Source organism: Ovis canadensis, chromosome 11 (assembly GCF_042477335.2).
Source record: "Ovis canadensis isolate MfBH-ARS-UI-01 breed Bighorn chromosome 11, ARS-UI_OviCan_v2, whole genome shotgun sequence".
NCBI lineage: Eukaryota > Metazoa > Chordata > Mammalia > Artiodactyla > Bovidae > Ovis > Ovis canadensis.
This window is the reverse complement of record NC_091255.1, coordinates 19,587,375-19,606,426: the sequence shown is the minus strand read 5'-3', so window position 1 is coordinate 19,606,426 and position 19,052 is coordinate 19,587,375. Positions and strand designations below refer to the sequence as shown.

Sequence of the window (19,052 nt, the reverse complement as noted above, 5' to 3'; positions counted from 1 at the left end):
TCAACGTATGGCAAAACCAATACAGTATTGTAAAGTAAAATAAAGTAAAAATAAAAATTAAAATAAATAAATAAATAAAAAGAAATGAAAGCCAATGAAATCAGGGAATAAATGTTGTACTTTGAACCCTACTTTATAACATCCAACTGTAAGTACACATTTTGCTGGTAAAAATTTTTAAAGATTCACACTTCATTTGTAATTAGTACTTTTCCAAATATAAACCTAGAAAATGGATTTATTCTATTTCTAAAAACAAGGTTTAATTACGGAAGTTAGGATTGTACATGGAACAAACTATATAAAAATGCAAACATTTTTTGAGAATATTCAATTAAAAATATACAATTATCTACAATGACATGCTAATTAATAATCTTTATTTGTAACTAAATCTATTAAAGTCCAGTCTCCCTACCTCAATGCTATGAACTCTATGAGAAAATATAAGAGCTCAATGCCATGAACTCTATTCACCTATTAAAAGTATATTTCATTTAAAACTTGTAGTAATTTTGGTCTTTAGAAATAAACATATTTTATAATTATTCATAATAAAAACTCAATAAATAAGAGTAATCCTTATCATTAGATTAAAACTATCAATATCAAAAATATCTGACCTAAATACTTGTATCAGAGGTATTCTGGCCAAAAGAAAACACCATTATTAGATCAAAAAAACAGAGCAGTTAAAAGTACAAAGTAACTCTATTATTATAACATGCCATAAGTAAATGTTTTACTATCAAATTTCTTAAATATAAATAAGCATCATTCAGTTTCACTTTAATGACATGCTACTATGAATAATCTACTATAACAAGCTCCTTTGTAATGAATAAATATATAAAATGCAATTACAGTAACTGACCATTAAATTTATATCTGACACTATCCAACTAATCTCTACACATGCCACTGAAAACGACTGATACTTGACTACCTTGTTCAGCCATAACTAATGGGATTATTTCACTGCTAAGACTGTTTACCTGCTGTGCAGTTTCCAAGGGTCGAATTCTCTTCTTCTCTACTTGAAAGTCATCATTTTCATCTCTACAGATGGATGCCTGCTTCTTAGCAGATAGCTTTGCAGCCAGTGTAGTTTTTTCAGGAGAGTCTTATATAAGAGGTCACAAAAAATTAGTGTAAGTAGATTACATTTAGTCAGTTTCTCCAGGAAAAAAAACTGGAGTTAGGTGTCAGATTTTAATCTGTAAAAATACTGAATCACTATGCTGTACATCTGAAAATAATATAATATTATAAATAAAGTACACTTCAATTTTTAAAAAGATGTTGACATTTCTAATAACTTCAAAACATACTTTAAAATATGAAATGCTAAACATCTTTAAAATCACTTATTTATCACTCAATTTACTTAACAAAGAGCAAACATTGTAAGAAATGTTTTCAAGAGGAAAAGTCCAGCCTTGATTTTTAATAGGTTTATACTTTTGTAGACCACTTCCAATAATGTGGCTTAAAAAATATAACTGTAAGAGTATCTCAAAAACTTTTCATCTGTATAAAAATCTTTCTTTACAGTGTCTTATTTAATGTTTCTTCTCTACTAAAATTCTCTATGATCTTCAGTCTAAAAACACAGTAGAATCAAGCTCCTAAAATCTGTTTTTTAATTCCACAATCCTGAAAGCTCAATCTCGTTTATCAGTGACCTCTTAATCACCAAATATTATCCCCATTTTATAAATGTGAGCACTAGGTTTTAAAAGAAGTCAAGTAACATGCTCATATCATATGGCAAGTAAAAGGCAAGGCCTGCATGTGACTTGACTCCTGCTGTCTGACTCCAAAATCCATACACATAACCTCTAGGCATACAGCCAAACATAACACTCTGTCTTCTCGGAACATAACAAACACATTTCCTTTCTCCTTAATTTCTGTAACACCGTTCTTAACTGTTCCTATACAGCGGTTTCTCCCTTTCCCTAAAACGTGAGCATTCTTAAAAGTACCTTCCTCACTCTGTGCTCTTCTCTACACATTCCCTCCACTCCCAGAGTTTCAATTCATTTATTCAAGCATTTATTATATTGAGTCCATACAATTCCAGACACCACGGAAAACAATGAAGAAAAAAGTTCCTGGCCTTAAAAGATTTACAGACTATTAAGGGGAGAAAGCCCTATGAGCAGCAGATCCGATCCATTTTCAAAAAAAAGAAGTTCGAGTTTGCACAAACAAAGAAGTGAATATGTCATGCAGCACTGGTTTTCAAGCTTCTTCTGAGGAGGACTATATGTTTTAAAGAAATATTGCTTAGGATTTCTAAAATACAATGAAAGGCCTAGAATTTTGCTGATCCATTGTCTCCTTCTCCCTATAAGCTATGTTTCTTCCTTAGGCTCTTAGGAACATAGTTTGAAACCCATTATATTCTAAAATCTTAAGAGTTCTGCCTTTTATACCTAGGTCTTTAATCTACCTGGCATGAGTTTTGTGTATAGAGTAAAGTAGGACTCCTATTTTAATTTTTTTCCTACGGATATTTAATAGTCAAATGGCAACCCACTCCAGTATTCTTGCCTGGAAAATCCCATGGACAGGGTTGCAGAGTCAGACATGATTGAGGCTTCACTACTTATAGGAAAACCCCTCTGTGCCTTCTGCTCTACAGAAGCACTTCTATTAAAAAAATCAAGTTTCAGCATACATGTAGAATGGAATTTGGGTTCTCCACTATTTTCTACTATGCTAATACCATGCTGTTTTAATTATTATAGCCATATACATATAACGAATCAGGATATCTCACAGATCATGTCCTCTCACCCTCAACCTGCTTCCTGAAAACTGTCTTGGCTGTTCTTAGTCCTTTGTATTCCCATACAAATTTTAGAAAACACATGTAATATTGAGCTTTACAATTTCCTGGCAAACTAGTAAAATAACCACAAACAAATCTAGATCAGTGACTCTTAACTGGGCTAGTTTTAACAATCCCACCCTAGACCCCAGGGACATTAGGCAACATCTGGAGACATTTCTGATTGTCTCAAGATGGGAGGAGGGTGTGTACTACTGGCATCTAGTGGGTTGAGGCCTGAGAGATGCTTCTAAACATTCTACAATGTGCAGGACAGAATTATCTACAACACAGAATTATCCGATTCAAAATGGTAATAGTGCCAATGCTGAAAAAGTGTTAGCCGCTCAGTCGTGTCCAATTCTTTGCAACCCCATGGACTGTAGCCCTCCAGGCGCCTCTGTCCATGGAATTTTCCAGGCAAGAACACTAGAGTAGGTTGCCACTCCCTTCCCCAAATAAACCAAGGGGCAAATTCGTAGGACTCATTAAAGGGTATGGAACATCTACCAAAAACAATAATCCAGTTTTAGAAAAACTAAACTGCCATGTGTCAAATATGATTAACTCCAATTCATGAAAAAAAATTATATCATGTGCATATACAAAAAGGCTTATCTTCCTAGTCTTTATAGTAGGGGAGTTTGCAAGAAGCTTACCAAAGTTGTTAAATCTTTAAAATAAAAGGTTATAAAGAAATTAAGTATATTCAGAATATATTTAAAACAAAAACAAATCCTGGAAATCAGTAAGAAACAACCTAACACAAAAATGGGCAAACACTCGAAGGGGTAGTTCACCAAAGGGGATATTCAAATGACCAATAAATACATTAAAAGATATTCAATCTCATTAGTTACCAGAGAAATATCAATTAAAACTCACAAGAACACCACAAAGGAATCAGAATGGCTAAAATTTAAAAAGACTCAAATATCCAGTGCTAAAAGAATGCTGAACAACATAACTTTCACATACTACTAAATGTAAGGCAAAGGGGTGCAAAATTGGTTCAATCATTTGGAAAATGTTGGCATTATCTACTATAGCTCAACATAATCATATATACCAAAAGTAGCAATTCTATTCCAAGCTATATATCTAATAGAAAATATTTACCTATCTGTACCAGAAAGAATAAGAATACTCATAAAAGATCAATAACCAAAATAAGAACCCACCCAAATGTCTAACAACTGTAGAATGGATTAATAAATTATGGCATATAATCTATTATATACCATAAAATAAAGTTATAAGAACCACTACTTTATGCAACAACCCAAATGAATCTCAGAAATATTTTAGGCAAAAGTTGACAGACACAAGAGTACAAATATAATTCCACGTCTATGAAGAAGCAAAACTCATCAATGATGACACAGGGAAAAGAGCAACTACCTATAATGAGAAAGAATACCAAGTGGAAAAGAACATGAGAAGTGCCACTGGGGTGTTGGCTTTGTCCTATTTTTCATCTAGGTGGTAGTTACATGAGTGTAATTACTCTGGGAGAATTCATCGAGCTATACACTTAGAATTCTGTGTGCTTTTCTATATTTAAGTTACATATTTCTAAAGAATTTACTTAAAAATATAAAGAGAGTATCAGAATATAACCCAGATTTACCCCATCTGATCCTTGAAAAGATTATTCTAAATAACTCTAACTCACAACTATATTAAAATTCAAGTTGCGTACATATTGAAAATTGATTGTTTACAAAGTTAAAAAACAATACAGCAGATAAAGAACAGCCTTTTTGATAAATGGTGCTGAACAATTAGATATTCATATGCCAAATAAATGAACTTGAATCCACACTCACACCATATACAAAAATTAACCCTCAGACCTAAAAGTAAAACCTAAAACTAAATTTGATTAAAAAAAGAAACTTGTACTCAAAAATGCATAAAGAACTCTTAAAACTTAGCAATAAGGAAAAAATAAACAAGCAAAAGATTTCAACAGTTCATCAAAGAAGATATATAAATGGCTAATAAGCACATGAAAAGATGCTCAACATCACAAGTCATTAGGGAAATGTGAAATAAAACCACAATAAGATACCACTATAAACTTATAATATGAGTGATGCTGGGAAAGACTGAAGGCAGAGGGAGAAGGGGCAGCAGAGGATGAGATGGCTAGATGGCATCACCAACTCAACAGACACAAATTAGAGCAAACTCCAGGAGATAGCAGAGGACATAGGAGACTGGTATGCTGCAGTCCATGGTGTCACAAAGAGGTGGACGTGACAGTGACTGAACATCAACAATAAGCTTATTAGAATGGCTAAAAAGATTACCAAACCACTGTCGGCCAAGATGTAGAGAAACGAGAATATCCTCATACATTGCTGGTAGGAATGTAAAATGGCATAACCACTCTGGGAAATAGTTTTGAAGTTTCTTAAAAAGTTAACCATAGTGATCCAGTCATTACATTCCTCGATAACTACCCAGGAAAGTAAAAACATATGTCTGTAACAATGACTTATAAACAAACGTTCCTAACAGCTTTATTTGTAATAACAGCCCCAAAACTAGTAACAACTCAAATATACAACAACAGGTGACTGTATAAACAGTTTGCAGGGCTTCCCTCGTGGCTCAGATGGTAAAAGAATCCACCTGCAATGTGGGAGACCTGAGTCTGGGGAGGATGAATCAGAGGTTGTTTGGGGAGGAAGAATCAGAGGTGGGAAGGAGGAATAACAAAAGAGCATGAGTAAACTTTTGAAGGTGATAGATATATTCACTATTTTAATGTCGGCGAAAGTTTCAGGGAAATACTCTTACGTTAAACCTCATCCAAATGTACCATTTAAATATACAGTTTGTTATGTCAAGGATATTTCAATAAAGCTATCTTAAAAAAAAAAAAATTCAGGTTGTACATAAAACAAGCCAGAGTTCTTATAATTAGCTCAAAATCAATTCCATTCATTCATACAATAGGTATTTATCTAACTACTACCTATATGCCAGGCACTCTGCTAGTTATGCAATGATGAGAAAAATGACATAGTTCCTGATCTCATAGACTATACAGTCTGCTAGGGGAAAGTAAGTAAAGTCACTCAGTTGTGTCCGACTCTTTGCGGGTCCCATGGACTGTAGCCTATCAGGCTCCTCCATCCATGGGATTTTCCAGGCAAGAGTGCTGGAGTGGATTGCCACTGAAGCAGAGATTAATAAAAGATGCGCACAAACACATGGATAATATAAGCTGTAACAAGTGCTATGAAGAAGAGGCACACAGTGAAACGACAGAGTGTTTAACAGGGAAACCAAATCTAATCCGATGGAAACAGCAGTATGGCTGCCTTAAAGAGTGATATTTAAGCTGACAGCTAAAGGAAGAGCAAGTAAACAAGTTAAAGATGGAACCTGATCAGAAGAGACATTAACACACGCAAAGGAGAAAGCATGCCCCTTTGAAGGAATGGAAAGAAAGCCAAGAGAGTTAACAGTCAAAACCCTGTAGACAACAGAAGTGGTCACCTCTCCAGTATTTAGTCCACTTCCTCGTCCTCATTCCCAACAGAAACACACTTCAGTTCAAGCAGCTAACATCCTCTACAGTCAAGTGCTTTAGCGCAAGATGAATCCATCCTTGATTTTAGAAAGTAGATACTGTGTAGACATAAATCAATCATGGCAACCTCTTTTCTCCCAGCTGTTGATTGCCATTAGTTAAGGAATGGCATGAGTGAAAGCAGAAAAGGAGTTATTACATGCTCTAAACAAGAGATGATAGTTTGGACTAGGAGATATCAATGGAGATAGAAATCTATATGGGGGAATAAGGAAGAGCAAAGTGTATAGGATGTGTCCTAGGTTTCTGACTTAGGCAAATAATAATCCATCTTTTCTATACAGTCAAAACACAAGAAATATCTTTAAATTAATAATCTTATGTTATTAATAATATGTTTCTCTTAAATAAATCTAGTAAGAACTCCCTAGGTAGCTCAAATAGTAAAGAATCTGCCTGTAATGCAGGAGACCTGAGTTTGATCCCTGGGTCAGAAAGATCTCCTAGAGAAGGGCATGGCAACCCACTCTGGTATTCTTCCCTGGAGAATTCCATGGACAAAGGAGCCTGGTAGGTTACAGTCCATGGGGTCATAACGAGTAGGACACGACTGAGCGACTAACATACACACATTTAAGGATCATACTTGAAACATAGCTGATTCTCAAATAGGATACTGGTCTCAGAAGTTCAGGCAAACTTACCAAGAATAAGTGAGGCTAATTAGATTTTGTCTTATACTTACAGATCAATATGTTTTATAAAATTCTATCATACAACTAATAATACTGCCTACAAATAACATCAGTTTCTGAGTATCACTAATTTTGCCTTGCCTTCTTTAAAAATGGTTTACTTTAGCAACATGTTTGAATCAATTAAAAGTGAGGCCAAGAAAACAGTCCAAGGATTTCTGACCATTCTATGCATTATTTAAAATAATTCCAGAGAAATCAGGTGGAAATATATAACCAATTATGCTAACCAAATTTATCTATATTAGGTATCATAACAGCAATAATTAATACTCCTATCACAGATACCAACAGACCCAGGCAAAATATAAACTACCTTGAGAACCTGACAAAGCACCATTTCTTTCAGAAGGTGGTGTTCTTGGACTGCTGAAATGATACGAAGTTCGCTGGTGCACGTCACTGTTTGCAAAATTCCTTGAATGGCATGTACAACAACAAGACAATGGTACTTCAGTTTTCTTACTTAAGCTTTCATCCACTGGCTTCCCTAGAAATGAAAGAATCTCTAATTAAAAAAAATTAATCTTTCTTCACAGCTAGAGTACACAACCACCCTTTTTTTGCCCAAGATTAGGAGATTTCTCAGGATTCAGAATTTCAGGGCTAAAATCAGAAAACTACCTGGCAAATCTGGACAAGCTGATCACTCAATCTGCAGCATCGAATGAGGACAGGAGAAAAACACATGCCAGAAACATATACAGAGAAGCTAACAACAAATTTACATGATTTAGAAAAATCCAATAATAGTCAAAGATTAATAATGTAAAAAAGGCACAACCACTCCTGAGATATATCAAAATACTAAGTATACCTAAAGTATATTCTCATTTATTACATTCTTAATTACTGCTATTTTCCTAACTGAAGAACTTGAAAGTTCAATACGGTAAATAATAATGTAAACAAAAAAGGGTTACATCATTCCCACATTATACTTCTATTTCAAAAAACATGTTTCATAATATCATTTTTGATATCTGTATCAAAACACAGTTTAAAGTCAACATTCAAATTAAACAGGCAATTTTTAATAATTAAATACAAAATTGCAATAGTTCTAGTATATGAGAATACAATACAGATATTAAAAAATCTGACTAATGTATTTTATTTTCTATATACAGTACTGATATTAGTTTCCCATCTTCACTACATAAATACATTTTCCAGAGTCTCCCATTAAAATTTCATTAACAGATAATCTCATTTTTACCAAAGATAAACATCAGTAAGAAACAAAGTGGATGACCAAAAGCTTATAAAATATTTACTTTTAATCTTTAATAGTCTTACCAGTAGCAAAAATTTTTAAAAAACATGAATGTGTGTGTATATACACACATACATATATACATATACATATCCATAATTTAAAATTCTCCTAATACTTTAGGTCAAAGCCATCTAATCATGCAACTAAAATGCATCCAATATTGTCTTTCAGATTTATCATATAAAATAGTCTTTCACAAATTTAGGTGCTATTTTTTGTTAGTAAATGTGACATATGTAAGCAAATAAAGCAATGGGAAATAATACAAATCCATAAAAACAATATTATAATAAACTTCTGCTTACAACAGAATTCTGCTCTGGCATCCAAACAAGGAGAAAGGTCAACTAGAATTTTTCTTTTTAGATCAACTAGAAATTTTCTTTTTATGTATCCCATTTTCTAATGTTATGAGATAAGCAACAATATTAAAGGATTTATTCAAAAAAAGCAACTATTTGTATATGCTATATAATTATGTCAGCCCCATCTCTTGAATCTTTTACATACAAATTATCCTCTAATTATTTTCATAATCATTCTTTAAGTATTCCAAGGTTCTTATGTATAGTATACTCTGAATCATCAAATAAAGGACTATCTTACATTTAAAATTATTTTAGGATTAAGTGAACACATTGTGCTAAACTCAAACTCTTTTAGAAGACACAGAACTGATTATAAAGAAATATCTTAAAAGAGAATATTTAAATTAGCTAGGACATGGTTGAATCATTCTGGGTAAAAAGTACTTCATAGGATTTTTTTCAGGACCCAATAAGCAACCTGAAAATATCAACCAACTACTTACCACTAAGAGACTGTTGCCATGCTAAAGCGGAACAAAGTAAGGCTAAGCTTTTCCCACTCCCTGTGGGGCTCTCCAATAAACAGTGCTGCTTACTATTTAATCCTCTGACAATCTATGAACACAAAAACAATTTTTTTAATCAATAAACAACATACTTCATTAAAGTCTCTCCCCTTTACAACCACCAGAAGAGAAGTTGCATGCAATTCAGGGAACATGGCAACAGCAGCAAGGAGAACTAGAATTTAGTTAAATCTGGACTTTATTCCTTTATTTGTTGTTGTTTAGTCACTAAGTCATGCCTGACTCTTTTGCAACGCTATGGACTGCAGCCCACCAGGCTCCTCTATCCATGGGATTTCCCAGGCAAGAATAATGGAGTGAGTTGCCACTTCCTTCTCCAGGGTATCTTCCTAAACCATGCTTCAAACCCATGTTTTCTGCACTGGCAGGGGGGTTCTTTACCACGGAGCTACCAGGGAAGCCCCTGATTCCTTCATATCTCTCCCTAAAATTATGTTAGACTTAAAGAATATCAAGCACAAAAGAAACAAAAGTAATTGGTGCCTTACTTATGCAAACACCATCATTTCTATAAAACTAGAATACACTAACATCTTTGATAAAACTTAATAAAGGACATTGCTGAGAATGTTACAACCACTTAGTACAGAAATTAAAAATTTCTAGTAAAGTTGAAGATACCCAATTCCAGCAATCCAGTCCTAAGTAAATACCTAAAACCTTTCCCAAATGAATATAAGGCAACACGTGTAAGTTCATGGCAGTACTGTTTGTAACTGCAAAATAACGTAAACAATCTAAACGTCTATCAAGAGGAAAATGGGCAAATAAAATTCTAGGATATTAATACAACGGTATAGTATAAGGAATGAAAATGAGTTATCAATTAACAGGGCTACATCTTAAAAATAATGTTAGACAAGGGAACAAGGTCATGAGAAAAGGAGGGCCTGGTGTGCTGCCGCTGTTTCTTCTGTCTTCAGACTCTGCGTCGGCCACAGAACTTCCAACAGTGCTATGATGGGACAGAGCATCTGAAGGTTCACAACCTCTGTGGTTCACAGGAGCCACTGTAACAAGGGTCCGGGGAGGAATCTACCATTTTCAGTGGAAAACAAGTGGCAATTACTAGTTATGATGACTTTGTACTCTGGATCTCAGTTTGTTTCTCCTTTCTTTATAGTAAGACACCAACTGCTTAAAAAATAATCCATGAAACAAATATGAAAAGGAGCATTTTAAAAAAACACCAGTTCTTGAACTCAACATACTAGATATGTCTATAAATAAACTTATAGCAGAAATCCTTAAAAAGCAATAACAATATTAATGTTAAGAAAAAAAAACACAAAATCAAGTTCTCCAGAAAGCTGAGTACAATATCATATCATTGTGCAAAGTTTAAAAATATGTAAAGCATACTCAATATCATTTATGCATACATGTATATACAATATAAGTATAACAACACGGCTAGAAGAGAAAACAAATAAATTCGGGATATTAGTTATCTTCTTACTTGTGAAAAGTGAAAATGAAGTCACTCAGTTGTGTCCAACTCTTTGCGACCCCATGGACGGTAGCCTACCAGGCTCTGTGGTCCGTGGGATTTTCCAGGCAAGAATACTGGAGTGGGCTGCCATTTCCTTCTCCAGGGGATCTTCCCAACACAGGGATCGAACCCGGGTCTCCTGCATTGCAGACAGACGCTTTACTGTCTGAGCCACTAGGTAAACAAGGTAAAATATGGCAAAACAGTAAGATTCAACAAAGCTGGTATGTTGGTTTTACTCGTTTGTATATTAATTTTCTATATGATTGAAATATCTCAAAAAATTATGGTGAAAAATATAGTATTCTATATAAATGATAGTAAATACTTTGAATTTCAAAGTAATTCAGTAAAGCAGTAATTCAGTAAATAGAAGTTTCAGATGAGCTGAGAACATTTTTTAGAATGCTCTCCTTTGCCTCCTAATTATATATACATAATCTAGCAGCAATCAGTATTTTTCCAAAAGTCAGAGGTTCTTCAATGAGCCCAGCAAATCCATCTACTATCTGCAAAAAATATGAAGTAATAGACTCAATGTATGTTATGAATTATAAGCACCTGTATCTTAAGACTTAATTGCTGAAAAATACTTACAGAATTCATCATAGCAAGCTGTGATGGATAAGCTTTACAAGGAAAGTTAATCTTCACCCCACCAATTGTATATTCAGCTGAAGACATCATGCTTTGTTTACTTCAGATTCCTAACTGCAACAGAAATGAAAGTCAATATTGAAATAAGGCTATTCAAAGAAAAACAGATACCTAATACTAGGACAGAAGCCTAGAAATAAAAATTGGAATTAATAAATGTATAAACAAAACAATGAAAGTAAAAGAATTTCCTACCCTGACAAATCACAGTGGTTAACAGCACGTCTTGGAATCTAACAAATCTGGATTTGCATCCCTATTCTGCCAAAGCTGTGGACCAAGAGTTAGGAAGTATAGGTTCTAGATCAAGTTCTGACAACTCAGATATTTTAACCTGATCATGTCTCTTTACTTTTCCAGACTAAGATTCTTATGTGTTTGTGCTGTGTGCTCAGTTGTGTCCACATCTTTGCAGCTCTATGGACTGCAGCCTGCCAGGCTCCTCTGTCCACGGGATTTCCCAAGCAATACTGGAGTGAGTTGCCATTTTCCCCTCCAAGGAATCTTCCCCAACCAGGGATTGAACCTGGGTCTCTGGTGTCTCCTGCATTGGTAGGCAGGTTCTTTACCACTGAGCTACCTGGAAAGCCCCTTTTACATGTAATAATCCCTAATTTAAAAATTGTTGTAAGGAAGAAAGTACCTTGGGCACATAATGGGTGCTCAATGGTTCTTACTTTAAAGGTCAGTAGGGTATAATGGAAAGATGGGTTTGGAAGATGGGAAAGCCTAAGTTGGAATTCCACTGTGAATCACTTAACCTCACAGAGCCTATTTCTTCATCTGTGAAATGGAGATACCTGCCTGATAGGGTTTTTATGAATATCCACCAGGCAACTGAGTTAAGAATTAAATAAGGTAATGTACAGAATGTGCCTAAACTCCAGTATCTGATACACAGGAAGTGATCTTGTTTAATCCCCACTTCTTATAAACCATATTCTCTTAACGTAGGATCCACAGCTGTAATTCAAAGACTGTGATCTCTTGATATTGCATGCAACAGTTTCTGCGCATGACTGCATTTTTTTAAAAGAGAAAGTCCATAAATCTCTCATTCCCAGAAATATATCCTAAGGAAATAATGGAAAATTGAGGAGAAAATTATATACACTGTTATCAACTGGGAAATTATTTGCAGTAGTGAAAAAAAGGTCAATTCGATCTGAGGACAGAAAAATGGTTAAATATCAATTCAACAGATTAGGAAGCCAGTAACAACCTTTACGGTAGCTTATGTGTCCCCAAAAAGTTCAGAACCACTATTCTAAGGTACTTTTCAGTTCTAACATTTGGTGTTTCTGTGAAGCTCTGGCAATGAAATTTGGTGGAATCTCATCCCTTAATCTAGGGCTTCCCAGGTGGCGCTAAGGGTAAAGAACCGCCTGCCAATGCAGGAGACATAAGAGACTCAGTTCCATTCCATCCCTGGGTTTGGGAAGATCCCCTGGAGAAGCGCATGGCAACCCATTCCAATATATGACCTGCAGAATCCCCGTGGACAGAGGAGCCTGGTGGGCTGCTGTCCGTGGAGTCGCAAACAGTCGGACACGACTGAAGCGACTAAGCAGGCACGCATCCCTTAAACTAAACCAACAACTCAAGACTGGCCCAGTTTCTCACATAGAACCTAAAAACGAACCTCCCCGCCTGCCCCAGTTGTGGCAACGGGTGTCTCAAAATAAGGATGCTTCGCTCACACTGAATAAAGAGGAAACCGATCTGGCTCGAGCCGTCCTTCCCTCCCGCCCGGGCTAAAATCAGGCCTCTGCTCTAAGTGCAGGTTCCCCACTCCCCAGGTTTTCTTCCTCATATTCCTTCCTCCCTCAGCCACCTGGGACCCCCGGGACCCTGCTGATCCAGTCAACACCGAAGGGCCCGCAAAGCGGGTGGACGAAAGCAGAGGGGACCCTCCTCCTGGCCGACGTCGCGCCCTTCCCCCGAGAGACTTGCCCGCCCTGAGGAAAATCCAAACAATCAGAATGGGCTCAGATTTCACCAGAGAAAAGGAAGCCGAAACCGACCAGCAAAAACAACGGAGCCCTGGCAGAGAAGAAAGGTTCTAGTCTCTCTTCCTCCCCGAGCTGCGACTCCCGGGCCAGTAGAGCGCTCGCGACCACTCCACCTTTTCTCCGCTCCAGCTCTCAGCAGCCCTCTCCACAACACCCGGACGAATTCCCGCCTCCCGCCCCTCAACTCCCCAGCACCCAATCGCCGGGCGAGCTCAGACAACCAAACACTCGCCAAGACCGAAACCAAGGAACCAATCGTGGATCGAGGTCAGCAGGCGCGCACTCTGGCACCCAATGAAAGCCTCCGCAGTGAGAACGGACCCAAGGTCCTCGGCGGCACCGGAAGGGAAACGCCAGAAGCGTGGAGCACTGCGGAGAATCCCAGGGACTTAAAGGAAAGTCCGTCTGCTCCGTTGTACCTTTTTGAAACCGGCGACTTAACCTGTGCCTCAGTTTCCTTGGAAACTCCACGTCTCGTATTTAAAGTCCGTAGACCAAAGGAGAGGAAACACTGTTAAGCCCTTGCTCTTTCAGCATTCATCCGGGTCCCCCTAGTTCAAATTTCCGAACTTTCCGGAAGCCAGAGTAAAGACCCAGGCGGGAATTGCCAGACTGCTGAGCCAAACTAGGCGAGAAGGTTGGATGACAGCTGGCTACAAAACCTCCTGATAATCAAGGCTTTCCCGGGTCCACATTCAACCAGAGATACGCTCTCGAGGTCTCCAGTACCTCTTTTAAGGCTTAATCAGCCTCCTATCCCCCATTAGACCAATTACTCGTTGCTAAGAAAGCACACTTTCCTCAAAGTAGAGAGTTAAACACCATCTCGCCAAATTTTTTAACTCGACCGTAAACTTGGCTCAAAATATTAGTGTTTCAAAAAGCAAAACCAGAGACAGTTTCTCACAGCCCATGAAACCAGTTTGGGAGAGAGGTTTGCTGCAGGCAAGCATGTATGCAGGCATGCTAAGACGCTTCAGTTGTGCCGACTCTTTGCGACCCCAAGGACTGTAACCCGCCAGGCTCCTCCGTCCATGGGACTCCCCAGGCAAGAGTATTTTGCAGGCGGGAGCAGTAAAAGGCGAGTTGATTCGTTTGCCTCCCTTTGTTTTACTGAATCTTCCCAAAACGACAAAACTTAAGTCATAAGACTAAATTCTACCCTTTGCAAATTCAGGCTCAGAAATGTATCCTAAAAAAGTTATCTAGGACTTACGTGGTGGTCCAGTGGTTAAGAATCTGCCTGCTTGAAAAAAAAAAAAAAAAAAGAATCTGCCTGCTTGTTAGAGAAATTTAAAAACTTTTGACAAGGCACTGCGAATGCAGGAGACATGGGTTGGGTCCTTGGTCGGGGGAACTCGGATCCCACATACATGGGAGGAACTACGCCAGCAAGCCACAATAACTGAGCCCTGGCTTCAACTAAGACCTGAGGTAGCCAAAAATAAATATTTTTTTAAAGTAATCTAAAAGAAAAGTAATAATACCTCAATTGATAATAGTGCCTATTCTAATACTGAAAAATAACCATATACGTCCCAGTCTAGTACTAAGGTAGTAAGTGACTTCAGTCGTGTCCGACTCTCTGTAACCCCATGGACTGTAGTCCCCAGGCTCCTCTGTCCGTGGGATTTTCCAGGCACGAATACTGGAGCGGGTTGCCATTTCCTTCTCCAGGGGAATCTTCTTCCCAGCCCAGAGACAGAACCCACATCTCTTACATCTTCTGCACTGGCACGCAAGTTCTTTACCACTAGCGCCACCTGGGAAGTCCCAGTGCTAATAGGGAGATGGTTATATCAATTCAATCATTATGGAGTCAATAAAATAAGTATAGAAACCAAACAACTTGCAAAAAGTTTCCATATAAAGTTAAATGAAAAAAGACAAATGCTAAACTGGGTACTATGGGTTCCACTATGTGAAAATACATTTGCATAAGCAAAGATGAAGGGAAAGTACCACAAAAATGTCATTTATTAAGTCAGCAGTAAGGAGGATCATTTATAAAAGTAAATTCTTAAAAATACCTTCAAATTATTAGTCTGCTTTAACAAAATTTTTAAAATATTAAAATCTTTTAAGTACTGATAATTACTCCAGAGTAACTAGTATGATTTTCCTCTCCTAAGTCCCTAAGGCTCTCAACTCTCACCTTGTATTGCCCTTTGATGTATGCAGCATAACACAACGGCGTACACAGGCTCTGGAACCACAGAGTCCTGGATTCCAGTCCCTTGAACAGTTCCTTTCAGGTTAATAGCGGTGAAATGAAACACAAACAACTATAAGTTCATTTAATAAAGAATATGAATGTTTATAAACCAATATTCAAAATAGCTGCACACATCTTTTCTTCACTTGAATAAAAAAAATCACATTGTGACAAATTTTATAACCTTAACTTAAAATACATGAATATTAACATTTACTAATATTTACATATTTTATTTACATCATCAACAAACCTGATGAAAAACAGCATATGTTATTATTTTTAACACAGCAGGTTTTGACCAGTCTTGAAAATTGATCCAGGAATGTGCAGTGCATTTAGTTAGAAAACATATTTCAACTTTTTCTGACTCCTAGAGGTTACCTACTCACACAAAATATTCCAAAACCTCAGTTTAAACAAAAGGAAACAAACAGGAGCAGTTGTATTGAATCTTAAAAGACTATAAAACTGCCTTGTTTAAAAATATGGAAGTTCTTAGTCTGTTTTTAAGTGTATGCCTTTGTTTTTGACATCAAAATTATTTAATTGAACTTTAAGCATCTAATAAAAGTTATAAATACTCTCATCTATGATACTGTGCACTTCAGGATTTGAAAGAGATACAAATTAGTTCTTATGTAATACCCTTATGAGGTAGGGCCAGTAGTAATCCCATTTTACAAAGAAGGAAGATGAAATGTGACTATTTCCTAGTGAAAAGATTAAAATTAAATTTCCTTTCTTAAAAACCACGCTTTCTTATTAGCCTTCCTTATTTCTTTTATAAGTGAAGAGGTCTGTTTCAAGTAGGGTGGGAAAGAGGGGTTCATTCAGGTATTTCTCAGAAAGCAAAGAGAAGTACCTTCTACACTGGATACTTCATTAAGGGAAAAAATGAGGATTATGGATTAACTGAATGCATCTACCTAATCAATGGACATTACTAACAGAAGACTGCAAAATCCTTCCACAACACAGAATTTTCCCCGTTTTAATTTTTCCTGAGGTCCAAACACTATACATTAGTTCAAAATCTTCTCAAATTATGATGTGAATTATAGTCCTGATGACAAACCAAGAGTTCTTTAATCCAGTGGGTTTTATTGCTCTAAACTTCAGTGAGATTCCAATGGATTTCCCCCCTCTGACCATTATAAAAATAAACTTTAAAAAAACTAAATGAGATCTCTTTTCAGGTTAGTCTCTGCACAAAGATGTTTCTGTAAACTCTTTTAAGCCAGTATCTTAAAATTCCAAATTATTCAAGTATCTCTTTAAACATATGGCTTCATACATTAGTAAAAATTGAAGCAAATATGTAAAATCTTTAAATCCTCATCTGTACGTCCATGGAAGTCATTTACAAAAAGCCGTTTGCCTCTTCTGCCCCTTCTCAATACTGTTTCTTGAGAACTGGAATTCCATCTTGCAATTACTATTCCATTCATTACTATTATTACTTGCATTGCAAGTTTCAGAGATTTCTATTGTTTAAAACTCCTAACTTTCCCTCAATTCCCCCTTCCCTTTTCCTCTTTCTCTTTCTCATCACTGCATCCCTGTACTGTTACTAGCTGATGATTAAACACTGGGGCTACCCACAGACTTGTTAATAAGATATTAAATTAAAGGCATGGCAGTTTTTCTTCACTTCAGAAGCTTAATACAAGACCATATTCACTTTTTCAGCAATGATTCTTAAATGCACTGCCAACAGAAAAAGAAAAGCTCAGTTGCTACAAAAAAACATACCAGCAAAGTAGATCCAAAGAACTGCCAATCAAATACAAGCAAGCATAATTCTCAAGAGAGTTCTAAACTGTATTCATGTTGAATTTAATCATTTTAGTGATTCCAAGATGTTTCTGTTCCCATTCAGTTTAGTTGTTATAAGATGCATGTTCATGTTGGGTATATGCAGCAAACAGCTTCATTTTTTAGTTTTAAGTTTGTTCTTTGTTAAATTCCACTAACACTCATGTTTATTATTTCAATTACTGTGCTTTCAATACAATGACAGAGCTGTACATCAGGATCCATGCTTCCAGTGTCCCTAGGTCCATTTTTATAAGATGGATCTTTACTGATTCCAGACCATCCACCTGGTTTCTCCTTTATTTGTTGAAGACCTAAAAACATAAGGAAGAATAATTAAGGCAAATCTGGAAAGGATTTGGGCCTTTCTGCCTGAAGTTGTATTTAAGCAACTCTTGAAAAGAAGTTACTACTTACGTGTAATGATTGGATCAATGTCTCTTGTCTGAGTAGCAACATCAGAGGCACAAACTTGCCCTATTTGGATCAGCAAAGACATAATATCCTCATACAGTGGAGGAAACGCTCGACAAAAAGAGACCAAACTTGGCAGAGTTGGCATGAAAAAAGCATATCGCTTAGCCTGTGTTAAAACTGTTGGAAAGAAATGAAACAGAATTTTCACAGATATAAATTCAACCTACATTGCCTATATAGTATACTAAGCACCATGCTCTGTGCTGAGAATACTAAGTTTTCTAAGACATAGGCAGCCCCTGCCTTCAGGGAGCTCACAATCCAGCAGTCAACCATTATCTAACACATAAACACTTATGTCCAAGTGCTGTTACAGGTGCATGACGTACACTGTTTCATTTAAATCTCACAATACAATAAATGAAAAAGTATCTTTATGATACCTATTTAATATATAAGAAAACTCTTAAATAAACCTTACATTAAGAAGCTGTTCAACTCCAGTTAGCAGTGGGGTAGAAAGACAACTCAGGCAGTTTAACTTTCTTAACCACTATAAACAGTATAACATGAAGTGGATATGATAGAAAGAAAAATGAATAAATTATTACAAGCACTGAGAAAGAATATGAAATTGGCTGAAACATAACTTTTAAAGATTGAATTATAGTTCATATCTTTTAAAACAGTATATTTTCATTCCATTTTACTTAACAACCTGGAAGATGGTTAAAATGCTGGGGTATGTTTTAGAACTTAAGGAAACAACTAATATATTAATCTCTTATTTACACAGATGATTATATTTTTCTGGAACTCTAAACATTTGCAATAAATTATAACTTGTTTTCTAATGACACAATTACATTCAGAAAGCAGACTGATTTCCATTTATAAAATTTGTACTGCTTAGTATATTTACTGTAAATCTATATATAGTCATTCTCAAAAATGAAAGATACAACTTGCCTACCTATTCATCCCCTCTATACTATACATCACATTTGTCACAGAGAAATTTTCAAAAAGAATAACTCAAAATTATTGCATAAATTAAACTACCAGTGATGCAGAAAACATGGCATGAGTAAATTCAGAAAAAATATGCACTACTTTATGTTAGAAA

At 36.1% G+C, this 19,052-nt stretch overlaps 2 protein-coding genes and 1 pseudogene across 5 annotated transcripts in view; 1 reads left to right on the top strand and 2 right to left on the bottom strand.

Annotated features, from left to right (window-relative positions):
• BRIP1 (BRCA1 interacting DNA helicase 1) overlaps positions 1-17,823 on the bottom strand; it is a 191,900-nt gene extending 174,077 nt beyond the window's left edge. The window contains exons 1-6 of one of the 2 annotated variants that reach the window (XM_069602688.1): positions 17,447-17,823; positions 15,632-15,724; positions 11,405-11,518; positions 9,232-9,343; positions 7,458-7,631; positions 996-1,123 (exon numbers count right to left, since the gene is read on the bottom strand). In XM_069602688.1, the coding sequence (XP_069458789.1) occupies positions 996-1,123; positions 7,458-7,631; positions 9,232-9,343; positions 11,405-11,494 (504 nt within the window). In that variant the 5' untranslated portion in view covers positions 11,495-11,518; positions 15,632-15,724; positions 17,447-17,823. Of the gene's footprint in view, positions 1-995; positions 1,124-7,457; positions 7,632-9,231; positions 9,344-11,404; positions 11,519-13,488; positions 13,658-15,631; positions 15,725-17,446 lie in introns of those variants that run through there. The other variant, XM_069602687.1, reaches the window with a different exon arrangement.
• LOC138447185 (cytochrome c oxidase subunit 7C, mitochondrial pseudogene) lies at positions 10,273-10,464 on the top strand (annotated as a pseudogene).
• INTS2 (integrator complex subunit 2) overlaps positions 15,769-19,052 on the bottom strand; it is a 57,574-nt gene continuing 54,290 nt past the window's right edge. For all 3 annotated transcript variants that reach the window (XM_069602683.1, XM_069602685.1, XM_069602684.1), the window contains 2 exons: positions 17,927-18,103; positions 15,769-17,823 (listed from right to left, as the gene is read on the bottom strand). In XM_069602683.1, coding sequence (XP_069458784.1) covers positions 17,654-17,823; positions 17,927-18,103 — 347 coding nt within the window. In that variant the 3' untranslated portion in view covers positions 15,769-17,653. The remainder of the gene's footprint in view (positions 17,824-17,926; positions 18,104-19,052) is intronic.